This window comes from Chenopodium album, chromosome 24 (assembly GCF_948465745.1).
Source record: "Chenopodium album chromosome 24, dcCheAlbu1.1, whole genome shotgun sequence".
Classification (NCBI taxonomy): domain Eukaryota; kingdom Viridiplantae; phylum Streptophyta; class Magnoliopsida; order Caryophyllales; family Amaranthaceae; genus Chenopodium; species Chenopodium album.
The window spans coordinates 32248643-32275243 of record NC_137857.1 but is presented as its reverse complement, the minus strand read 5'-3'; the positions used below and the strand labels follow the sequence as shown (position 1 = coordinate 32275243).

General features: G+C 32.1%; 2 protein-coding genes across 2 annotated transcripts; both read left to right on the top strand.

Annotated features, from left to right (window-relative positions):
* The first annotated feature begins 244 nt into the window (after nt 1-244).
* Nucleotides 245-8996, top strand: LOC145610864 (uncharacterized protein At4g18490-like). The gene is made up of 16 exons (XM_081666135.1): nt 245-332; nt 1167-1278; nt 1836-2024; nt 2663-2797; nt 3018-3197; nt 3253-3507; nt 5024-5188; nt 5253-5396; nt 5502-5639; nt 6177-6356; nt 6442-6610; nt 6692-6753; nt 6834-6870; nt 7004-7180; nt 8375-8485; nt 8609-8996. Exons 1-16 carry the CDS (start codon nt 269-271, stop codon nt 8669-8671), a joined length of 2181 nt encoding a protein of 726 aa, XP_081522261.1. The 5' UTR covers nt 245-268; the 3' UTR covers nt 8672-8996.
* A 1217-nt stretch (nt 8997-10213) lies between these two features.
* On the top strand, nt 10214-26601 carry LOC145610863 (cyanidin 3-O-glucoside 7-O-glucosyltransferase (acyl-glucose)-like). Its single transcript, XM_081666134.1, has 12 exons — nt 10214-10481; nt 14172-14239; nt 14908-14971; nt 17015-17035; nt 19826-19866; nt 19986-20061; nt 23246-23317; nt 23425-23512; nt 23594-23777; nt 23906-24021; nt 25457-25650; nt 26558-26601. Exons 1-12 carry the CDS (start codon nt 10214-10216, stop codon nt 26599-26601), a joined length of 1236 nt encoding a protein of 411 aa, XP_081522260.1.

The following is a 26601-nucleotide window of genomic DNA, read 5'->3' as shown; positions in this document are numbered from 1 at the left end:
TTCAGGTGTTCAAATAATTGTGAATCGTCACAGGGTACAGGGTACTTTGAGTTAAATTATAGGTGTCTAAGTAAAATTATCATCAAGTCAGAATCCTGTTTCTATGCAAGTTCCTTTGTTTTAATGTAATGAAATTAAGATGAAACAGAGAATATCTTACTGTAAACAATCTTCTGAACTACTGATACCTGGCCTTGTCTATTTAGTATTACTTGTTTACTTTTAATCTGTTTATGCAGGGAAAATCTCAACCAGTGCTTTAACAAAGATGGCAGAATCAGAGAAGAAAGATTCTTCAACTGGGAATGCAAAAGAGAAAATGTCATTGCTAGGTAATTTTAAATGCGTGCACTTTATTAGCATTTTGTACATATTGCTGTAACGGCTGCATATGGGGCTAAATATAGTGTAATTTGTACCGTAACAATTATTACTCTTTATTAATGAATAGTCTGACAAGCTCTTTAGCAGTTGAAAATGGCTACTTTAAAAGGAATGGGGAAACGTTTTCTGCCATGTGAAAGAACAATTCGGTAGAGCTTCTCCATCTAACTTCAATAGAAACCCCGTACAAAACATTTAAAGTATGTTGTGCTTTTTTAAACCATCGATGAATAATTTTCCTAAAGAAAAAGCTCTCTTTTGGTCAACCGGAATTATGTTTTTTTTTTTTTTTTTTTTTTTTTTTTTTTTTGATGTGTATTAGTTACAGCCAATTCCATAAACTCTACTACATTTATAAGTTGCTACATTATTCTCTCCTTTTCCATTCAGCCTAACTTTGATGACTGTGTGTCTGTGGTACTTCTAGAAAAAGTCAAATTGTCGAAATGATTTCTGTTTATCACTTAGTAGAATCTGTGTATTAGTTGAGGGTACTGCTGCAATTCATGATGAATTAGAGATATTAGTTGAATGAGTGCAAATGGAATAAGAAGGAGCTTAAACACTTTATGTTCTATTTTCACTGGGGCAGTGGAGCAGGGAGAGCCTAAGGAAGTATTCAGTGACAATATCCGCAAAAAATTTTGTTTTTGTTTTCATTTGTCATTTTCACTGTTGCAAATATCTCTGCTCTTAGCTATTCTGTTTCACTGACAAAAAAGTCTGGTATTCTATCATGCTTACAAACTGTTGGTTTGATGGTTTGATCAAACTCAATACAGATGACGACTTCTCTAAAGATTTTCTTAGTTCATGGAAGTCAGGCACTGATGATATGGACTTCAGCTTTGAACCAGTCAGCAAAGGCAAGAAAAAGGCTTTTGACTTTGGCATGTAAGTTTTCTGAAATAGTATTGTGTTTTTTTATTTATTCTGTATTGATGACGACAAATGTCCAGGTATATCATTATGATGCTTGTTGCTTGTTATGTTGTTCTTTTGTGTTGCCTCTTTGCCAGCCTTAACATTTTTTGTTAGAAAGATCAATAGGGATTAGTTTTACAGGTCATTTGTATTCTTCATACAGGTTTCTGGCCACAATGGACTCCTGAGGCAGATTAAATTTAAATGAATAAAATAATAATTTTCTTCTTTAAGTATCAAAGTAATATGTCGAAATAATAGTTTTCTGGCTTGTTATTGCATATCTGAATGTCCTGTTGGGCATTTTACTTTTAGAATTGGGTATGGAGGTATTGTAAATTGCTGTCACTTTTACTTGGTTTTAATAGTCAGTACTCGGGGCCTCTAGTTTACAAGTATTACAATTGCAACGAAATCACAAACGTTCAATTTGCTTGTGATGATACTTCGCTTCAGACAACAATTGTGTATTATTCTTTATATTTATAGAGCACTAATACATCTGCTTATAAAATATATCTTACCAGGGATATGGATTTTTCTCTTGATGACGCATTTGGCAAGATGCCATCTTTCAAGATGGATTTGCCAGATATTGATTTTTCTAATTCTCCAAATAAAACCAAAAAGTCAAAGGAAAAGTCAGAAGAGGATTCTGCCAAAGGAAACCGTTCAGACAAACATGACAAGTTCAATTTTTCTTTCGATTTTGATGGGCAAGTATCTTTATAATCTCTTCATACTAAATATTTCAGTTTGGTGTCGGGAAAGGAGTCATTATCAATTGCTTTAGACATTTATAGAAGAACTCACAAGTCCACTAAAATGCCTGATTGACAGAATGAACATAGGTGATGGAAAGAAAGAGCCTGGTGATGGTGGTTGTTTTGGTAGTAGTGGAAAATTCCCTTCAGACACCATTAACACTTCTGCAGCTAGTGTACAAATAACAAATGATGGTGGTAGGACAGAACTTTCTGTTTCTGAGGATATCCGAGAGGGATCAACACATACAAGTGCTGTAAACAGAAGGTAATATAAACTTTTGTAGTGAACTCTACTCTTCTAGTCTTCTGGCTACTTTTTCTTTATAATCTGGCAAAGTCTCTGTTGTAGCAGTTATGGCAGCAGCAAAAATAATGTGAATAAACAAGATGACCATCCCAGTTCATGTACCAAAGAACTGATTCAATCAGATTCAGTTATGGAAAAAACTGAAAAAAATGCTGTAGCTCAAACTCCTCCAAGGTGATGTCACTACTCTCCAAAATCAATACCTTTGTTTCAAAGCATGACAGCTATAGTTTATTATGAATTTGGTTTTGCTAAAATTATATGTTTGGAATTTGAGCAGGGACCATGATGACTCTGTCAATGGAAAAAATAGGAAAGAAGTGAGTGTTAACACAGTGCAGCATAATGTCAAAGCAAATGATGGACTCCCTTCACTGGAATGTGAGAAGATGACCAACAATGTCAAAATTTCTGGGTAATACTTATCAAAATTTCATATGCATCACTTGGAACATTGATAGTCAGGGTTGATTCAGGTCCTCTAGTATACATTTTTAAATAAGTTATAATTCTTGTAAAGTTATAGGCATATATATTATGTGGAAGTGTGTTGATACTTTGCTTCAGACAATCAGACATACTCTCTAGTTCTTTAGTGCATTAGTCTGTTTGTGCTTATGATATATATCTTACAGGGATATGGATTTTTCTCTTGATGATGCATTTGGAAAGATGTCATCTTTCAAGATGGACATGCCAGATGATGATTTTCCTAAATCCCCAAATAAATCCACAAAGTTGGTGGAAAATTCAGAAGAGGTTTCTTCCAGGGGTAAACATCAAGACAAGTTCACCTATACTTTTGATTCTGATGGGCAAGTATTTATGAACTCTCTTCATAGTATATACTTCTGTTTTGTGTTGGGAAAGGAGTCATTATAATTTTATTAGGATATTAAAAAAACTGATACTTAACTGTTCGCTACAATACATGATTGACAGAATGAATACTAGTGATGGAAAGAATGAGCATGGTCATGGTGGTAGTTTGGGTAGTGCGAAGCTACCTTCGGCTGATGTTAACACTTTTGAAACTAGTGACCCAAAGGCAATGTCCTCAATTGCTAGATCCAGTGTCGAAATGCAAAAGCCAGTTTCAAAGGCGTCATCAACAAAACATGACAGGTTTAGCCACCTTTTTTTTTTTTTTTTTTTTTTAATTTAATTTTTTTATTTTTATTTTTTGGGGAGTTTGTTAAATTTATGCCGATCAATGCTTTGAATTTCATGCTGTTAAGATTAAACCTAATATGTTTAGCGAGGACCGAATGCTTTGAGTGTGATTTCTTGCATAAGGTTTGTGCTACTTTCCATGGGGCTGGAGGTTTGTGCTCATTGGTCACTTGCTGGATGGAAGGCATGATGTACATCTTATAGATTGGCAGCAAGTTGTTAGCTTTGTGGAAATTACATGACATTGGGTGTTTCTTGTTCCTAATTTCATAATATAACTTGGATAATTAGGATAATTTGCTTGGATGCTTTTATCCGTAGATTTATTTATTAATTACCGTAGTTGTATATAGGGATACATTGTTCTCCCTCCCTTTTTTTTTTATTATTTATTTTTTTTTTTTTTATATTTTTACGTTTACTCAGTTACTAAAGATTATATAAGAAAAAATAGAAAAGAGTGAGTGGGTGTAAAAGAAAGTAGGATAAAGTAAGAGAGTGTATAGAAAGGTTTGTGGTTTGTAAGAAAAAGGTAAATAAAGTACAGGAGAGTGTGTGGATAGGTGTAATTACTGTGGTATAAAGAGGTCTGTGTTGGGGTGGTGGGGGGGGGGGGGGGGGAGGGGTGGTGTTAGGCCTTGCAAATATAACTTACCAATGCTAATCTCTGAGCATGGTTTCTAAATAAACATATTATGCATTCTTTATCTGGGTATCAACAGAAGGGGGGGGGGGGGGGTTATGCATTCTTTACTGGGTATATCAACAGAAGGGGGGGGGGGGGGGTTATGCATTCTTTACTGGGTATCAACAGAAGGGGGGGGGGGGTTATGCATTCTTTACTGGGTATCAACAGAAGGGGGAGGGGGGGGGGGTTATGCATTCTTTACTGGGTATCAACAGAAGGGGGGGGGGGGGGGGTGGGATCCAGGGTGGTGTTAGACCTAGCAAATATGACTTACCAATGCTATTCTCTGAGCGTGGTTTCTAAAATTCTAAATTAACATATTTTGGTATGTACAATGTTTATCATTCTCTATTTGGGTATGAAGAGAGAGAGGGGGGGGGGGGGGGGGAGGGGTGGTGGTGTTAGGCCTTGCAAATATAACTTACCAATGCTAATCTCTGAGCATGGTTTCTAAATAAACATATTATGCATTCTCTATCTGGGTATCAACAGAAGAGGGGGGGGGGGGGGGATCCAGGGTGGTGTTAGACCTAGCAAATATGACTTACCAATGCTATTCTCTGAGCATGGTTTCTAAAATTCTAAATTAACATATTTTGGTATGTACAATGTTTATCATTCTCTATTTGGGTATGAAGAGAGAGGGGGGGGGGGGGGGATCCAGGGTGGTATGGCGGCTAATATCATCAGGATTCATCACTACATTATGATATGGCTGAATTTGATGTTTGTGGGACACACCTTGCATCAATGTCATAAGTGGTAATTAATCTTGTCCAGTGGGCCAACCTCTGCAAAATCAACGCTGCTGAAGAATAAAGTTCCAGGAGCTATCAACTCAAAGTTTCCGGCTGTACAACCAACAAATGAGGGTGACAGGGCAGAATTTTCAGCTTCTGAGGGTAACGGAGAAGGCACAACACATACTGGTGCTGTAAACAGAAGGTAATATTTTGTAGTGTCAGAACTCAACTTTTGTAGCTGCTTTGTAGTCCTAATAATATTGCAGTGTCTCTGTTAGTTGTAGTTATAGCAGCAGCAAACATAATGTAAAGGAATTAAATGACCGTTCAAGTTCATTTACCAAAGAATCGATTCAGTCAGATTCAGTTAAGGAAAAAAGTGAGAAGGATGCTGCTGCTCATACTCCTAGGTGATGTTACTATACTGCAAACTATGACGTTTGACTCTGATCATGACTCCTTAATTTTATAATGAAGTTGCTTTCGCTGTACTCATATGCTTTAAATTTGATCAGGGACCATGACGACACTGTAAATGGAGAAGAAAGGAATGAGGCGAGTGTTGATACAGTGACACAAAATGGAGAAGCAGCAAATGATGGACTCCCTTCGCTGGAATGTGAGAAAATGACCAGCAATGTCAAATCTTCTGGGTGAGACTTATCATTGTATCATTCCAAAGACTGTATCACTAGCAATATTACAAATACATCAGTATTTACTTGCCTACTCTACTATATTTTAGTCTCAACTTTTCCGGTGATCTCCTAAATTTGTGTCACATTAAGGATGGATTATTGATCTTCATAATTTTATGACAACATCTTCAATGTTTCCTCCATATATTTTTTTTCATTTATCCTTTTAACAATTATCTGTTTTATAAACTTACTGAGTTTGGCATACAGTTTATTTTATTTTTCCTTCCTTTCTCTCTTTGATTGTATGTTGTTATATAATCAAAATAAATTCCTCCAAAATCTGATAATGAGATGTCTAGGCCTGTTGCTTATTCTCTTGTGCTGGAGGCTGGCAGATTTGTCATCTTTTAACATAGCATCTTGGGTGTAAATATTTCTATGTGACAATAAATATTAGCAACAGTTTGGCTTCTTTAAAAATGACAAGGAAACTTATGGATTGCTTTTATGTTCTGCTTATGTTGGGATATCATGTTGAATGCCCTGCAGCTTTAAAATTCCTTTATCGACTCCACCAGAACAGGGAACTAAATTTGGCCACCAGAGGCAAGGTAATCTTAAAGACAAGATTTCAAGGATTGCGTTGACTCACATTGGTCAAGGAAATAAACTTTCGTCCCAGAGAATTGACAAGAAAACGTTTGCTCTTCCTAGTTTGAAAATTACAAGGTATGTTGTTAATAGCTGATTTTTCCTGTATCTTCTTTTACGCCACTGCTTCTGCAGATTAATTATCTGGAAATTCTTTCTATAGGCGTACCACTACAGACAAACATCCAGCTGCTCCCATCATGCTAAGTAATGCTAAATCTCTGGGAAGTGTTGCGAAAAGCACAGGGCCACAAGCAATGATTAAGATGGTGTCCCCAACTATTTCCGTGAAACAAACTCCAACTCCCTCTTTGAAGCGCAAACCATCTGAGGTTCTTTCCATACTCATGTCATCTCAAGCTCTCTGACACCCCTACTAAAGCATTCTTAGTAACTCATAGAACAATGGGCAGGCTGCTGATATGGGTCCACCAAAGCTTCATACACCAAAACGTTTCTCACCTAATGAAAGCAGGTGCAGCGCACTCTAAAACTGTCTTGGTATCATATCAGATTGTTTCCTGTTAGCTAATTTCAATTTGTTTGAATGTACAGAGTGTCTAAAGTGTCAGTCAGAGAACCTGAAGATGGGGTAATCTTTTACACATTCTTTTTATAATGCTTTACTAGTATTTGCCTCTAAAGGGGAAAGCAGTTAGTGGAAGTTGATCTATGTGATTAGCTATTTAGCTATGTTTACAAACTTTACCTGCCCGTGCATATAGGTTCAAACTCAAGTTAACTCTGTGGTAGGAAGCACAAAGAATGTCTCACAAGAGAACAAGACCCCTAAGTTTCATTTTGATCAAGAGGCAAACATGGCAGCCCTCCAATTCAGTTTGATGGTGGAGAACGATGCAAATGTTGAAAAGGCTGAGGCATGTGCAAAAGAGCTAGATAATGTAAGTAGTTTTGTTTTCAGTGTATTGACAGTGAAATTTGATCTATAAGAGCTATTCAATAATCTAAGTAAACCTGGCCTCTTAAGGAGAGAAGGAAAAAGCAGAAATCCGAAAATTGGATGATGATGATTGCCTATGGTCTCTATCATCCCTTTTGCCAAAGCAAGAAGTATATCATTTCTGAGTATATTGTCCTCCAAATCATGAAAGTCTATTGATGATTGGTTGATCATAGAGGAAGGTGGGAGGTGAGTAAAAGAGTGGGAAGGGGAATGGGAACAGAAGTATCGAATTATCCTTTAAGAATTTTCCAATACTGGAAGAATTTAGTTAGTCAACCGGTGAAGAATTAGGGGTCCCTTTGATTTCCTTCCCGTCCTCTATATTCAATACTATCATTGTATTACAGATTAGATTTAACTGAATCTAGATGATTAATTTTTCTTCTTTTGGTCCTTTGCCCTTAGATTATGTAGTATGACTTGGGAATGAAACTGTAGATTAAACTCATGCATATTTCAGTAAGTTCTCTTAAGTTTTTGTAGTCACTTGAAGCACCTGTACTCCTTTCTGAGTATCCTGATTCCTGACATGTAAAATTTAACTTGAGTGTAGTGTTAGTGTTTTATTATTTTCTTTTTACCTGTTTGTACTTTTGGTCGAGGCACTACTGTTGAACCAATTCCATGTACATTCTCTGCACACCCAGCCACCCAGGCTCATACTTTTTTTTTTTTTTTTTATTTATTTAGAATGGCACATCTCTCAGGGAACTCTTCTCTGACATTCTTTGTGAACTGTCTTCTTTTCAATGGTTGGACCAATGTATATAATTTGCCAGGGTTGCTTACCACTAAGAACAATAAGTGAATGAAAAGTTATTTTCAAGAACTGTTTTTCATGACTTGTATGATCATCTGTACTTAAATATTTTAGCATGCGATTAGAGGGCAATTAATGTTAACTATCTGCATGACATTCATTATTTACTACAGAGTATTTAGATGTCTTGACTAATTGAAGTACTAGTTTACACCATTCAAGACCTTAATTGATCACAATTGGCTTTCCAAGTCTCTCTTCTATACGAAGCATTAACTTTCATCCAAATTCCTTTTTCCCATGTATATATTTCTCTGTGTCTAATGCTATGCATTGAGAAATTGAAATCAAGGTTGTTGGGCTTGCTCGCAGATTTGCAACATGTTGAAAAAGAAGCACGAGGAAGCGAAGGAGTTACTGGTCCGAGCTCTTGTGAACAACAACAGTCTTCTGATGCTGAACCATCCCATCAATGAAGAAAAAATATCCTTGCACTTATAGTTGCTGTTGTTACATCACATATAGTATCTTTCTATACTTAGATATTCAATGTGATGAACATTTCCGGACCTTGGATGAACAGCTGTAACCCTTGACAACCAAAACATCAGTGCAGTTCAGAGGCTTGCTTCTAAATTGATGTCAAAAGAGCTGGAAGTCGAGGCTTAGAAGAACTATTCACACTGATAACAGGAAGGTTTTTCTCACTCTATATTACTTTGATCATGCATGCTCGTACAAAGTTTTGTATTATCTCATTTGATTCAATTGATTTTCTGATTATTGTGAATTTCAGGATGATCTAGATGCAAAATTCTGCAGAAGGGGATAGTTTTATTATGTTGTAAAAACTCAACAAGTGCTTATGAATACTCAACAAGTGCTTGATCACACAATTCTAAATTGGATTCATCAATTACTGAGTCAATTCCATCTTCAAGTTTGCAGTCTGAAATTCTAAATGGTCTATTGTTGACTGTTGAGTACATTTCATATCCACAAGTAAATTTAGGAAATTATTACCTCCTTAGGATTTAGGCTCGTATATAATCTATATAGTAAGTATATAAATAGAGGTACATGATTAAATTTGTGCATTGACAAGTGTTAAATTCTAAGGATGCTCGTACATTACCCACTTATCAGTTACCAAGTCAACACTTTATCAAATTACCTTATATTGTATGTTAAGAACTTTAATTAATGGAGATAATTTTTTTGGTGCGATAATTAATAGAGATAATAATATAATAAAAATAAAAAGATTTTCAATTACATGCTCTCTATGGTTTTTTTTAAGTGAATATTTTTCCTAGACACGTATGTTAATGCAAAACTTAAATCAATAATATCTTTAATTATCAATAAATAAAAATCAAAATAAATGAATATTAATTCACTATTAATTGAAATGATTACAAGTAAATAACAATAAGACTTTTTTTCTTATATATAAATCATTAACATTAATTACTAGTAAAATAAATTAGATAATTAATGTGAAAAAATTTAAAAGTTTCACTTACAAAAAAAAATAAAAAAAATAAAAAACAAAAACAAACGGTGTATCACAAAAAGGCAAAAAGCAATGACTCAAATATACAAATTCAATCTTTGTTGATTTCAAAAAAAAAAAAAAAAAAACAATCTTTGTTATGCAAGTTAAAGGGTGATGTCTATTCAAAAAAAAAAAAAAAAAGTTAAAGGGTGATGTAAAATTGGTCTTACTAATTTGGGACTTACAAACAATCAATTTACTAACCTTGAAATAGAGTTTCAAAATGTGTTTTTTAATATGAATGGTTGTAGGCTTATGCAGGGTAAATAACTTATTACTAGCATAAAATTTTAACCATGAGTCCATGAGTGTGATATAAGCATTAAGCAGCTATCAACAATTTGACAAGTAGTCCATAATTTAAAATTCCGAAATTTTTTGTCCTCCCGCCCGTGGTTCCCATCAGACATCATTTTCCTACCAAATTTGGATCATAGGGCGCGCCTTGTTTTCAAAAAAGGAAAAACAACCTCCTCTATAAAATTTATCCTCCCTTAATTTTTCCAATTTCACATTCAAAATTCGAAAATCTGATGAATATGGTACAGTAATAAATATATACCATTCCTCTTCACAGTCATCCCACATTCCCACCTCCCAATTCTTCTCTTGATTTCTGAATTTCTTTCTCTTACTCACTAAATATTCAAGCAATGAATGCCAATAACCCTTCTCCTAGCTCAATGAAGCAAATTGCTGTTAATGCTGTACTTCCGGCGAAACCATCAAACTCAAACTGCAATAACAGATCAATTAGGGATCCTCTTGAGGATATCACTAATCTCTTCTACCCACTTTCCATTTCAATTGAAGCACGACCTCCACGAAGCGTCTCCCAATCCTATTTCGACAGCATGAAAAAGTATCATAATGTCAGTGATTCTGATTTTTGTAGATCACATTTGGTATCAACAGTGAGCTGTTTTAGATAGCTTTTGTTAAATTTTATGTCCATTTTTTTTATAACCATTATGTCTTTTGAAGGGTCAGTTTCTTTGCTAGTCTCCGAGTTTTGCTTAGGTATTTGATTACAGAAAAAGTATGTCAATCAGAAACAACAATTGTTTAGCAATCACTGAATAATATAATCTTGATTGATATACGTTTTTAAATTGATGATTTTACAAGATTTGTGCAAAAACAGGCAGATACTAAAGCCTTATTATACTAGTTTCCTAATCTTATTCGTTACATGTAATAAATTCGAGAAATTACTGGTAAAACTGTGCAGTCAAAGATACAGTAGGAACCCACCAAAACCACGGCATAATTGTGAGTATTGTAACCCTTCTTGTGATTTGTTGGTTTCAAACTCAAGGGAGCAATAAAACATGCTATATTCATTAGCAAACCACTCCAATGATGGCATTTCCTCTTGAATTTCCAGGTCTGCCTCAGTTTCTGAGTCACGAAAATTGCTTTTTATCTGCTTCCTACTTATTGTTCAAGAGTTTATGTGATTATATCTCAAATAACAATTTTTCAGTACAAACCTAAATTCCCACAGAATCAGTCTCTTAATCGTACCCATCTCCAAAGCTTTCCTTAATCCTGTTCATATTTAGGGATGTCAGTGGGGCGGGTCAAGTGCCCCAGTGGGGCGGGGATGGGTCTCGGTTTGGCGGGTGGTGGGGCGGGGGTGGATTTTAAGTTGTACCCGCCCCATCCCCACCTCATACCCACATCTATACTATTTTATAAAATAATTACGTGAAGTAAAATATTAATTATAATTAGGGATGTCAGTGGGGCGGGTCAAGTAGGAGACCCGCCCCATCCCCGCCCCAGTGGGGCGGGGATGGGTCTTGGTTTGGTGGGTGGTGGGGCGGGGATGGGGATGAAAACGATACCCGCCATGGGTGATGGGGCGGGGGTGGATTTTAAGTTGTACCCGCCCCACCCGCCCCACTTCGTACCCGCCCCATCCCCACCTCATACCCACATATACTTTTATATTATTTTATAAAAATAATTACGTGAAATAAATATTAATTATAATATTTTGTACTACACTTATGTTATAAACAAAAATGTGTGTAATATTAAGAATATTTTTTTTAATATTATAATCCGTATTAATTATGTAGGATTGTGTATTTGAGACACGGAAATTTGGTGGGTCTTGGGTGGGGATTAGGCGGGTATTTGGTGGGGATTAGGCGGGGATGGATATCCAAGTGGGGGGTGGGGCGGGGATGGTTTTGGAGTTGTACCCGCCGGGGCGGGGATGGGGATGAATATTAGACCCGCCGCGGGGATGGGGATGGGGATGGGGATGAAAATGATAGGTGGGGATGGGGATGGGAAGGCCAACATCCGCCCCGCCCCGCCCCATTGACATCCCTAATTATAATACTTTGTACTACACTTACATTATAAACAAAAATGTGTGTAATATTAAGAATGTTTTTTAATTATTAATATTATAATCCGTATTAATTATGTAGGATCGTGTATTTGAGAGACGGAGATTAGGTGGGTCTTGGGTGCAGATTAGGCGGATATTTGGTGGGGATTAGGTGGGGATGGATATCCAAGTGGGGGTGGGGCGGGGATGGTTTTGGAGTTGTACCCGCCGGGGCGGGGATGGGGATGAATATTAAACCCGCCGCGAGGATGGGGAGACCAACATTCGCCCCGTCCCACCCCACCCCATTGACATCCCTATTCATATTCCAACAAGTACTTTTAAATCAAAGCCTTTTCTTAGAAACAAAATGATAGGATGTCAGCAGACAAATCAATTACCTGATTAAAACCATATTCTCCACCCTAAGAAACATCCACTACAATTAGTATACTAGAATGAAGGCGAGGATCAAACACATCTAAGTGAGTTCAATCTTGAAATCCGCCAAGCCAACAAGTATTAGCTCAGAAACATTAGGCTGGCTGGTATAAAAGGATTATTGAAGAACTTGTGCAGCAAGCTCTATTGTCATCCTCACATTGTTATATACTTATATCACTTCATCCATCCTAAAACGTGCAAACTGCATAGATGACTGACCATCTCATCCATATATTTTAGATTCATAGGCAAGTCAACACTGTATTTGCGTACCAGTTCTCTAGTGTTGCTACTAAGAATCCTGAAAAGAGTTCAACGAAGTATATGATAATAGGAACCTCTTTACACATTGTCTCTCTTTTGCCTTAGTTCTTTAAATGCTAAGAACACCATACGATAGAGGTAGTACAACAAAGTATATTATAATAGGAAACTAGAAATTTGTTTCAAAATTTCAGGGAATTTAATCAAGGAGGCTTGATACTACATGAGGCAAGAGAATGATGAATCTGGAAGAAGATCAGACGAGGCGATAATTTTGTACAATTAGTACGTTGAGCAAAAGGGAGGGTGATTGCCTAAGATAGAAACAATTGCTCCAATCATCTTAGAACCGAATCATTTACCTTTTCAATTTTTAAAAAATGTTTTTCATGGTTCAAATGTTGCATTGTGTTAATAAATATAGCACTTACTGTTGTAGTTAAAAGAAGTTTTTTCACTAGTGAACTTTCAATGAAAGCAGGTGATAAGAAGGTTTGTATCACGATCAAGTGAGTCAGTGATAATATTAAACACTAACCATTCGAGTCATATATATGATATTATGATATATAATTGGTATTCGATAAACAACAAACTTATTGTTATTCTATCATATCATCAAATTCGAATATCATGATCAAGAAGCACAACAATAAAAATTAAAGAGTATATAAAATAGATTACTATTTTAATATTTGGATCTAATGTAACGTAAGATTGCCTGGTATGGTTGTCATATAAGAATCCCTCGCCCACATAGCTCCCACGATTAAAAAAGTCAACTACATAGTATTGATTTCTGTTATTTTTTATTTTTTAACAGAAAATAATATATGTGCATTTCAGGCCTTCATATTTTTAGAGTAAAAAAAGCCAATGATTAACATACAGATGTTAAGAAATAATAAACGAAATATGACTGTTATTACAGGCCTTCATTTTCTTATAGCAAAAAAGAATTAGCCAATGATATAACATAAAATTGTTTATACTATTTCCGTTTCATATTTTTTACAATTTTGCCAAAAATGAATGCTACAAATTATTTGCAATTAATGTTTTATTTCTTTTTTAGTATGTCATTTCTCTCTATCTCTCTCTATATTACATGCATTCCTATTTTTCTCTCTCTATCTTACACTCACAAACAAATTTTGCCTAAAAATCCGTGCACCCTTTAAAGTGGAGTAGCAAAAAATGTAAAATAACATATGTGCTTTTCATGCTTTCATATTTTGATAGCAAAATTACGTTTCATACATAATATTATAAATTGTCACATGAGAAAAAGTCCACTAAAATTAGTGAATTCGAATCATTTTAATCTGCTGACACCTTTTAATAACAAAGACGTGCTTAGTATATAAATTGTATCACTACTTGTATGACAAATTAACAAAGACGTGCTTAGTCTATAAATTGTATGACAAATTAAACTTGTATTTTTCAAACTCTAATTATGAAATTGAGTAAATTCTCTCCTCAATCATCTTTGATTATGTTAACATGTCTATTCGTATTACTACAAGTTTTGTTGCAACATTCTTTTATTGTAGCATTGGATTATACCAGAGATGATTTTCCTACCAATTTTATTTTTGGATCTGGCACCTCTTCCCACCAAGTAAGATTTTTATTTTTATTTTTTAATTTTAAATTTAATTTTTTTAATTTTTTTAATTTTTATTTTATTTTTTTAATTTTTGTACAGGAACCAAGTAAGATGTTATTTCTCTTTCATTTATTTCTATTAATTTTTTTAAAACCAAAAAATATGGCTAATTAGTTTTTTCTATTGGATGTTCAAGTAAGATGTGTTTAGTATGGGATAGGATATTTTTTATGGGGTTTTAATAATAATTGAAAAAAGTTATACATAGCCTTAGGGAGTAAGGGCCACATATATGTAGGAAAATATATCAATTAAATATGATATATATTACACCAACGTAGATGTGATTTTGTCATACATTTTTAGATTAACTATTATTTTTTTTGAAAACAAATTAACTAGAGTGTATTTTAGAAAAGATATTAAATACTTATTTGTAACACCTACAAGTAAACCTATCAATTCGGGACAATAATGGGTCGGATTCGAGTTAGATTTCGGGTCGTTAGGGTCATGACAAAATAAGATACATGGGTCAAACCGTATCAATTTTGAGTCATTTCGGTCGGTCAGTTCAGTTTCTCTTAGCAATTAGGGTTTGAATTCAGATTGGGTCAGGAATCGATAGGTAAATACCTACACGCATAGTATTTTTTACAATATGTTGCATGTGTACGTAGGTGGAGGGTGCAGCTTTCGAGGATGGAAAGTCTCCAAGTATAATGGATACCTATATCCAAAAAGGTAATTTTAATTTCCGTATACAGTACATGTATTCTAGACAAGGGAGTCACCAAACTCAATTTCTTTTTGTATGATGGATTATACTTTTTTACAACAAGTGTTGGTTCACTAGATATGGTAAGTTTAATCTCTTACCTGGGTTTGAATCTTACCAAGTGAGTTGAGGGTATTTGGGGTAGCTAGGGATTTCCTTACCCTCTTCTTTACTCCCAATTAATTGAACCGCAAATACTGGATATAAATCGGGATGCATTAAACATGTATACTTCTTCCAAATGCGCTATATAATTATATATTTGTAATAATATAACATGACATACATAACATTATTGGTATTTGGAAAAGGAAAAATCACTTTAATAATCCCAATTTTGAGCAATTTAATTTAAAATGTTCCAACTTTCGATTATTCTGTAATAATCCATCCAAACATTGCTTTTCTTCTAGCATGTCAATTGACCAGTTTCCTGATGAATGAATAAATTAATTATTTTATTTTTAAAATGCCACGTGTCACATGTTCATAGGCCAAAAATAATCAAAAAAATTTCCTAGCATCCCACGCCCCACCCTTTCCCTATCGGAATCCACCAGCCCCCACCACTTGTAAACTGTAGCCCCATCCCAACCGCAAAACTGGCCAAATACGTCCCCCTCCCCATCCAAACCTCAACACTGCTCCCCTTACCCCTCCTCGGGAAAACGATCCTGGTCTCTTTCGATCCCCAACCCCCAAAATCGCCCCCTCCCTTCCCCAACCCCCGAAAACAGCCCCCCTTAGCTAATTCAAGGGTTGGGCAAGGAAGGAGGAGGGGGAGGGGGAGGGGGAGTGGGTTTCGGGGGGTTGCCGGGTTGCAACTTGAGAGAGTTGCAGGCTATTTTCGAGGTTCAAGGTAGAGTGGCCATTTGGGGGAAGGGGAGAGGTGGTTGCCGTGGGGGAGGGGGTGGCTTCTTGGGCTGGTGGGTGTAATTTTTTTCCTTTCGTTTAAATTTTTTTTAGACCAATCACGTGTTGACACATGTCTTGTGTTAACCATTTGTTGATTGGTTATGCCTGTTGGAAGAAAACGCAATAGAATAATCAAAAGTTGAGATTATAAAGTGTAAATTGGTCAAAGAAGGAATTATAAAAGTATGTGTTTCTTTTTGAAAACATACACTAATAATAATACATTAAAATTTCACATACTAAGAAGTACTCCGTACATGGTAGTGTATGTATTTTCTTTTAATTTTCAAAATTTAATTTTTGTGATGTTTGATTATTCTCCGAAAATTTTAGTTGAAATAAATAAAGAATTTTTTTTTATATCTTACAAATAATAATCCTTTGTTGCAAGTTTGCAACTAAAATTGATGGATGTAGTAGTTGAGTTTAGAAAGAAAATTTTACAACTATATATTTTGTCACACACAAAATATGAAGTATAAGTGTAAAGCAACCGGATAGTAAATACTTAATGGAAAGTTATTCTAGACATTACGTATATTCTTCGTTTTGCTGAGTGACTCGGTTATTGTAGCAATGTATATCAATGAAAAATAAAAAATAGGGACCATGTAAGTAAGTACTTTTGCTTTAAAGAGGAAAGGGATAAAGAGTAAGCAATTTATTAAATAAAATTGGGTCCACAAAGTTGGGTTATAGGCCAGATGATAAAAAAATGAATAAAAGATTGTCATAAAAAAAATAAAATACTCCCTCTGTTTTTTTATTTTATTTTTATTTTGTTTTATTTTTTATTTTTATGCATCAATTTGATCGGCACATTTGCCGAGACGCTACTTTGACCATAAATATCTTTAATTGTGTATTAGTAAAAATTGTAACAAAATTATATTATGAAACTAGACATTATGAATATGATATATAATATAATATAATAACATTTATTCATTTTTTAGAGGTGAAAAAATTAAGTCAACCATGATATGTGAATAGTGCAATTGTCAAAGTGATGCATATAAAAAAAGAAACGGAGGGAGTAAAAGTGAGTATTCCCTCCGTTTTTAAATACTTGCTCCATTTCTCCCTGCGCGGAGTTTTAGGAGAAATCGGAGGAGGTAATAAAATATGGAGGTAATGAGGTAGTTGAGAAAATAAAAAATTGTATAAAAATAAAATTAGTGGAAGAATAGGAGGAGAGAGAGTATTATGTTGGGTCCACCTGTGAGATATGAATTAAATATTGTAAAAGCTTTCTAAAAAATGAAAGGAGCAAGTATTTAAAAACGGCCGGGAAAAAAAAAGTGGAGCAAATATTTAAAAACGGAGGGAGTATAACTTAGAAAAACGGAGTAAGCGGAAAGTGAGTTATACTTGGGAAAACGAAGGAATATCATAAACTAATTAATAACAAGATTAACGATGTGTCGATGTTGTTAAAGATTGCTTAGATTGCTTGTGACTAGTGAGAAAGGTTACAATTATGGTTGGATGAAAGTACAAATGGGGGAGGAATCTTATATGTAGGCCTCCTTGCTAAGTGCTGGAATCATATTTTTTACATCTCTTCTAAGTAGCACCACAAACTAGGCCATGCACCATCTCATCTTGCATAATTGTGTAGGATTAATGGTAGACCATTGTATTCATTGCCCTAAAATATAGGGTGACCTCAAAGTTCGTTTCAGTCCATTTGTAGCCTGTTTAGGCCTTGAGCGGACCCATTAATGTGTTACTATCAAATGGGTGTCAAATGGAATTAATACTATTTCCAAAATAAATCTCTAGCTATAAGAGGAAGGATACTGGATATGTAGGGCCTGTTCACATTTACTTAATTTCATTTCAGTTCAGTTCAGTTCAGTTCAGTTCAGTTCCAATCAGTCCAGTTCAGTTCAGTTCAGTTCAGCTCTTAATTTCTCTCTCACATAAAATATTCATTTCAGCTCAATTCAGTTCAGTTCAGTTCCAATCAGTTCAGTTCAGTTCAGTTCCAATCAGTTCAGTTCAGTTCAGTTCAACTCAATTCAGTAAATATGAACAGGCCCGTAGTTATGTACCCAAGGAATTGAAGTCCATGGGTGCCCCTTATGGCCTTATGTCACTAGCATATCGTAGTCTCCCACATCCATTGATGCTAGCATTGCATGAAGGATAGGAGTTGGAGTTGGAATATGACAATGGCCGTGGGCTAGGGGGTGCAGTGTAGGCACAATATATAGCATGGGGTGTAACAAAGAAAGGCTTGACAATAGGAACTGTGGAAAGTAGAACTGAGGGGCGTGATGAAATAAGTTAGGGCTTATTCTCTTCAGCTTAATTTAAGTTCAGTGCAGTTCAGTTCCAAATTTCCTTCTATCATTAACAATTCATTTCAACTCTATTTAGTTCAGATCAGTTTAGCTTAAAACATGTACTACATATTAGATCGTAGCTACTGAAGTGGAAGGTATGACAAAAAAATTTTTAGTTTTTTTTCTCTACGGGAGATAGGAAATGAATGAGTCAATTTATCTTACATAGTTATGTGGAGCAATATTCATTTATATTTCAATTAATAAAATGAATTTTTATAAAAAAAAAATTAACTTAAAGTACTATTCAAATTATGTTTCTTTATTTTGTATTGATCATTAGTAAATGAGCTTTTATTACATATTGAATTATTTGTTTTTTTCCTACGAGATTAGTAATTTAATTTATAAACCATGCATCGCACGGGTACTATGCTAGCTTAATACTAAAACAGACCCCGGGAGTGACACGTGTCACAAACCGGTGCTGTTTTTTCCCTCCAAAACTGCCCTTCTTTTTTTAACTTTTTTTTGTTAACATTTTATTCCATAATAATATAATTTCAAATATTTTATGTTATCTTTATGACAACTTTTTTTTTTGTTAATATTTGATTTTGATTCTTTAATAATACTATCCTAAATATTTTGTGTTGTCTTTATGAGAAATAAGTTCTTTTATTTTATTTGGTGTTCATAATTTTTCTATACACATTTACCTATATATTTATTCCAAATCCTTTATAATTGTCTTTCAAATGGAGTACTATTAAATTTTGTCAAAAAAAGTAATAATAAATTTATTCATATATAGATATTAAAGAAATAACTTTTAAAAAACACGTATTATTTTTTTTTTTTAAATGTTGTGCTTGCCAATTAGTATATCATATATCTAATTCTAGGAAAAGGTAAAATATCAATAAGTTTTAGTCTACTGTTTGATTAATTTTTGATGTTTATTAAAAATTCATTTATAAATAAGTATTTTCTAATATGGTCACTTGACATGATCAAACCAAGCCCTGCCCGAAAATTCTCGGATTTATGGCAGCCCAAAAAATCTTTTGTTTAATTTTTTGCTTGCCTATTAATATAGATTATGACATTATAATTTATATTTTGATGTGTATGTTTAATCAAATTTTATTTGTTAAATATTTTTACAAAAATTAGACTTACCGTGCATGGCACGGGCCTTAAGCTAGTATGGAGTATTAAATAAAATTTGTTCCCAAGGTTGAATTGGCTTCAAATTTGCACTACATTTTGCACATTTCACAACGCTTTTTCATTATTATTATTATTATTATTATATCAAAAATCAAAACCTACAGAGTCAATCAATTTACAAGAAATTGGTGGGGAGCCGAGATACAATCTGGACCCCCACCCCTCTAGCTATAGCGAACCCTATCCTGCTGAAGATGTGAGCAGCTGCACGAGCACCAATATACATATTTATTATTATTATTATTATTATTATTATTATTATTATTATTATTATTATTATTATTTATTTTCGAGTTATACATATTTCATGGATAGAAGTATTTGTTTTATTTGTATTTCTAATCTAGTGTATTTATATTCGTGTAGGTGTTTTTGGTATAGATGTCAACAACGTATCATGTGATCAGTACTATAAATATAAGGTTACAATTTCTTCTTTTTTTTTTTTATTTTTTTTTTATTTTTTTTATAACTAGTTTACTTTAGGTATGAACATATTAATTAGATATGTCGCTTATTATATTGTCAATAATTCTTGCAGGAAGATGTCAAGTTGATGGTAGATACGGGGTTAGATGCTTATAGATTCTCCATCTCTTGGTCAAGATTAATCCCAAGTACGTACCATTTCCTATTTCTTTCTTGGTTATTATATTTTATTTTTTTTAGTTTTTAATTTTTATTTTTATATTTATTTTTTTAAAAAAAAATTATTTTTTTATATTTATTTTTTATTAGTCGTTTTCACTTTCATTTTCAGTCTTCCTTAAACTTCTGTCTACTTTTTATTTTATTCCTTAGTTGATAAATGTATTTTCTTTCTTCACCGTCTCTTGCCCCAACAATTTTTTTTTTTTACTTTTTTTATATTACTAGATATAAGCCCGTGCGATGTACGATTCTAGTAAATCTTTTTATTAATTTAAATTTTTTTTTTATATGAAGATCATTCATTAGATATTTGGATAAAATTCCTAAAATCATAAGATATTTTCTTTTTAAAAAATTTTAACACTAAAGTTATCTTTCGTAGGTTTATTTATTTTACGTGGCACTTAAATTTAAAATTCCAAACCTTATTCTTTAATTTTGCTTAGGTGACAATTTAATATTTTAATAAAAAATAAATGACAAATCATTTTATTTATTGGTTAAAATAAGTCCTTTGCAAATGCGTTTTTTTATATACACGTTCTGTTTCAAAATGTCAGTCTCATCTAGAATCTTTTAACTATTAAAAAAATTAGGGGGGATCTTCTAAATTTCTCTCTCTCTATATATATATATAGGGAAAAACATAGTGATAAGAGATTTAGTTTTATTCGTTTCGATGATTACATTATTAATATCTAATTTTTATAATATTTGCTAGGGAGAGATTAAAGATATTTACGATCAAATATTTACATCCATATATGTAAAAAAGATAATTATTAGTTTTTTAAATAATTTAAATTTTAATTGTTCAATATTTGTTATTTTTACATAGGTGGCAAAATTCTTAAATCTTATTCGTCACTTTTGCTTAGGTGGCGAGTGAATTTTTTAATTCTAAAATAAATTATTAATTTAAAATTTCATTGGTCAAAATAATACCTTTTCTTGTGTGGCTTTCAATCTACACATTCCTCTTTTGGGTTTTTAAGTACTTGACAAAATTTCCTTTAATTGGCGCATGGACATAATCCCTTCAAATACAAAATAAATAATATTAAATTATAATTAAATTGTTTAACAAAATTTAATACGATAAGTAACACAATTAGATTAGGTAGAATAAACAAAACATACTCCCTCCGTTTTTAAATACTTGCTCCATTTCTATTTTTTGCACTATTCATTTGTCCTACTTTGACCAATATTTGTGATATATACAAAAGAAAAAATATAGTCTTGTGGGTACTTGTTGGAATCATCTCAATGAATAGATTATTAATCTTCAATTGTTAGAATTTAAACTTATTGATAATTAAAGATATTAGTTATCAAAGATTAGTATCGGCATGCGTGTCCAAGAGAAATGGATCAAGTATTTAAAAACGGAGGGAGTACGTACATCTTAGAATATAATGTATAACGATCAATTTATTTTGTTTACCATTAGAAAGCATTGATATACCTACATTTTTTTTTCCAATATTATTTGTTAATCAACGAATCAGACTTGAAAAAAAATAATTCACACCATGAAAAAGAGTAGATAAATAATATTCACATATTTGCGTTTTAGTATTATATAGCTTTATTAATTAAAGCTCGTGGTGGATTAGTTGTGCGTGTGTAGTATCTATATATGTATATATATATATGTATATATATATATATGTATATATATAGAAATATAATAGAAAGAAAAAAATTATATTTTTGAGATCGAGGATGTATACAAATCTTTAACATCATCATATCTTATACTACGTATAAATGTGTAGCAAATAAATCTCTTATAAGTTTTTTTATTATCTAATCTTTCCATGAAAATAATTTAATATGTTGATTTCAATCTACGTGGCATTAAAATCAGAGATGTATCAAATCTAATTCGTTACTTTTATCTAGGACGGTGGCGAGTGAATTTTTTAATTCTAAAATAAAATAGAAATCTAATTTCTTATTGGTTAAAATAATAACTTTGCTTACGTGGCGCTCTGAATACTCTCCAAAAATGCCTACTTGATTTATATGTATTAGATGAAGCCCGTGCGACGCACGGTTTGTTTGATTTTTTATTTTTTTTATGAGCTAAAATTTGTTGTATATTTAGATAAAATTCCTAATATTAAAAGTTAATATTTCATATTTAATTAATTTAAACTTAAAAATCTCATTTTCTAATTTTGCTTACATGGCATTTGAATTATTTAATTCTAAAAGAAATTAATAATCTCTTATTTAATTGGCTACTACTAAGATTTATAATTCTACATGGCGCGCTGAGAAAATTAGATCCTACGTGGCTCTCTAAAATCTCGGGAAAAAAACTCCCCTTTATATATATATATTAGATTGTTATTATTATTATCATTATTATTATTATTGCATTATTATTATAATCATTTAATATTATTATTAAATATTAATTAATATCATAATAGTTATTATTAAATATTAATTGTTCATTATTATTAGATATTAAAGTATTAATTATTTATTATTTTTATTATTAAAAACTAATAATTATTATTATCTTTAAATATTAGTTATCTTCTTTAAATATTTATTTTTATTGTAAAAATCAATTATTGTTATTATTTTTATTAATTATTATTATTATCATTATAATTATTACTATTATAATAATTATTATTATATATTAATTATCATAATAATTATCATAATTATTAAATATTAATTATTACTATAATAATTCAATATTAATTATCATTTTCTAGCAGACAGAGTAGAGTAGGGCAGAGCATATTGAGCATAGCCGAACTCAATAGAGTGGAGCAGCTCTAACGAACAGGGCCTCAGTCTTTTAATATCTACAACGCATATATAAGTTTTGAAAATTTTAAACCTATATAAACAAAAAAATTGAATAATAAAAGTAAAATTACATAAATGAAACTAAAATTTGGATAAGTTTAAGAAATGTTGATGATACTATTTGACATCAAAAATAAAGAAAAATATATACTCTTTCATCATAATTTTCACATGTATTCTCCATATTTCTTTGGTAAGTGTTGTTGTCATTAGAAGTGTGAATTGGAAATTTTATTTTAAGGATAGAGGGTGTCCATTACCATACAAGCTTAATTTGCTCATGTATTTCAATATTTTTCCTACCTTTTGTAGATGGAACCGGATATGTCAATCCAAAAGGTGTAGAATATTACAATAATCTCATCAATGAACTAATCCAAAATGGTAAGTCGTTATTAATAATTGTATCATAGCAATAATATTCCGACTTTTAATCTATCATATGTAATAGAATGATTAAATTGACATCAATTTTCATGTTCCTTACTTAGGAATTCAGCCCCATGTAACATTGCTACATAATGATCATCCACAATATCTTCAAGACGCATATGGAGGATGGCTGAATAAGCAAATGATGTACATAAAACTTGTAAATCTCATGCTTTTCTTTGTCATTCAATACACGGTTCTTATGTGTTCGATCTCACTGATTTACAGTGAAGACTTCACATACTACGCAAATATATGTTTCCAAGAATTCGGGGATCGAGTTTTACATTGGATAACAATCAATGAGCCGAATTGTTGTGCTTCATTCTTTTCCTCATCGCCTTTTATTGAAGCTCACAACTATATACTAGGGCATGCATCAGTTGTAAATCTATATAAAAGAAAGTATGAGGTATGTAAAGTAATATGAAGTATTCTTTTTTTTTTTTTTATTTATCTTCTTTTTTTTTTTATTTTTTTTATTTTTATATTAACTATGAAAATAAAAATGCTTACAAAAACAAATGGTTTGATTCATAGGTGAGACAACATGGAACTATCGGTTTGACTATTTGTACAAGTTGGTATATTCCTCTGAGAAACACTAAAGAAGATTTGGACGCAGTTGAAAGAGTTAATAAATTCGCTTCTGGATGGTAAGTGTTCAATCAATTAGTTAATCAGGAAGTTTTCAATCGGACCTTAATTATATGAAAATTTTACGGTAGACATCCTTTAAATGACTACTATTATACTAATATATTATTGGCTGATTTTTTATTTAGTTTTTCTGTTAAAATCAATCAAAGTTAATACATATTTTTAAAATATATATATATATATTTATAATTTAATAATAAAAACAGAATTTTGAAAATATTATAGAATCATTATTTAAAATTTTCAAAAATTATAGCTTCCTGCCTCGCATCAACTCCGGTCTTGAAAAGCCGGGTGGAGTTACAAATAGGAGGATGGAAAGGGAAGGGACCAAGCTCAAAGTCAGAGGCGAGTTGAGAGACAAATGCTTGTATATTTCAAAATCAATCAATTAATTTCAAAAATTAGATCAATGATTTTTAATCAAGTAATAGAGCAAAATCAGCTAATAAATTAAAGGACATTTTGTGAAAAATTATTTGATACATTTCAGTTTTTGTGAAAAACTACCTTATTAAAAAAATATTGTAAGAAGCTACTCAATAAATTCTAAATGTTGTAAGTAACTATCTTATAAAACACTTAGGGTCTGTTCTCTTCAGATTACTTTAGTTCTTAATGTCCTTCTCTCATAAATCAGAACAGACTCTTAATGTTGTATGAAGCTATCTTTTCCTGGATTATTTGATTGAATAAGGAACGTTTATTGACTCATTTTCAATTATTTTTTTCTCTTTTTTCCTACCCAGTTTCTCCATAGCCCCTTTATAACCCTTAATTCCCCTTTCTTTCATTGTTAAATCAAGCACATGCATGGTAGCAACTAACTTGCTTTATTTAGTTTTTATAAGGTAGTTTCTTACAACAATTTTTTTGTTAGGTAGTTTTTCACAAAATTTGATGTGTTTAAGGTAGTTTTTCATAAAAAAATCCTAAATAAAAATTAGTATAATGGTACGTAGTCATTTTAAAGATGACCACCATACCATTGCATAGTAGCTTATATATGTGGTTAAAAAATTAAATTGAAAGGCCTACAACAATTTTGGAATTTGAATTTAATTATGTATACATTCTCCGTTTTTTTTTTACTTGCAACACAAATTTTAGGCACATAGTTTTACGAGGTGATTAGTGAAGATAAATAAATTATTTAATTATTACAATAATGTTAACACCACAATTAGGGAAGGGTTAGGTACTATGATCCATAAAAAAATTGTATTAATTTATATGTTTACATTGTATAATCTCGATCTCATTCTACGTGTCACAAGACTGTGTTGCAAGTAATTAAAACAGGTTGAAGTATTTGATAAAAACTTTTTTTTAGCAATCATTGTATCCCAACTTATTATGCAAGTGCTAGGTTATTACTTAGACTTAGTATATACTTATGTTTTACTAATTTACTACGCATATTTTTATCAGGTTTATCCATCCCTTAGTGTATGGAGATTATCCATACATTATGAAGAAAACCCTAGGAAGGAGACTTCCGTCTTTTACCAAGCAAGAAAGCAACCTAGTTAAAGGCTCATTCGACTTCATTGGATTAAACACTTACACTGCTCAAACAGTTAAAGACGATCCTACCGTACTCGATTTGGCAGCTAAATGTCCATGTATGTGTTACCTTTAATATGCGGACTCATGTTATAAAAGCTCATCATGATCATCCATCTCTATGTACTATTTAAACATTAATTAATTCATTAAAAAAAAGTCTTAAAATATTTACAATAATATATACTACCTCTGTTACATATTATTTGCAACGATTAGACATTTTTCCTCTCTAATCGTTGTAAATAATATGTAACGGAGGTTGTAAATTAAAACAAGTAGATAACAAAATATAAAATAAAATAAAATAATAGATCTAATTATATCTTAGTTGGCAATACTAGTAGAACAAAACTATTAATATCATAGAAGAAAAAAAAACAGATGTAAATTAGTCTTTTTTGTTTGTTTTTCTTTTTGTCCTATTTGCTTTTGTACGGTTTTCAATGCAATCTAACTAGTTAAAATATTTTAAGCTATGTATTACAGTACAAAAGAAATATATATGCACAAACTTTAATTTAAATATTTCAAAATAACAAGATCCACATAATTATATTTGGGTAATGCTAGCTATATGCGGCCCTAATAAGCATTTAATATACTTCATTTTTTAGTACTCCGTATTAAGTTGGGATCGGAATTTATTGACATTTCACGAATAAATCAGTGTAATAAATGTTTATTTATTGTCAATTTGTTTTCATTTTTAGCTTCTTATATGAAGCCTTTAGGGCTACATGTATTTTTTTCCATTATACTTTAAAGTATTAAAACTCGTTAAATTGTTAGATTCCATTTGCCAATTGCTAAAAACCAATCTCTCAAAATTCCAGATGTGATATATTATATATATATAGATAAATATAGAGGGTCGAGGTAACTATTTTAAAAAAGTGGCTATGCTGCCTATGCATATTTTTGCATATATATTTTATAATACTAACAATATTTTACTTCTTACAGCTACAAATGTTGGAGCCCTTGGAAGAAATGGGGTGAGAAATTGA

What these genes read in the sequence shown, in the direction of transcription:
- LOC145610863 (XM_081666134.1), top strand. Translation starts at nt 10,214, where the DNA reads ATGAATGCCAATAACCCTTCTCCTAGCTCAATGAAGCAAATTGCTGTT. An exon ending in CAATGAACTAATCCAAAATG is followed by an intron (nt 23,318 to 23,424) that starts GTAAGTCGTTAT and finishes TTCCTTACTTAG; the next exon opens with GAATTCAGCCCCATGTAACA. An exon ending in AATAAATTCGCTTCTGGATG is followed by an intron (nt 24,022 to 25,456) that starts GTAAGTGTTCAA and finishes TATTTTTATCAG; the next exon opens with GTTTATCCATCCCTTAGTGT.
- LOC145610864 (XM_081666135.1), top strand. Translation starts at nt 269, where the DNA reads ATGGCAGAATCAGAGAAGAAAGATTCTTCAACTGGGAATGCAAAAGAG. An exon ending in AAGGCTTTTGACTTTGGCAT is followed by an intron (nt 1,279 to 1,835) that starts GTAAGTTTTCTG and finishes ATATCTTACCAG; the next exon opens with GGATATGGATTTTTCTCTTG. An exon ending in TATACTTTTGATTCTGATGG is followed by an intron (nt 3,198 to 3,252) that starts GCAAGTATTTAT and finishes GTGTTGGGAAAG; the next exon opens with GAGTCATTATAATTTTATTA.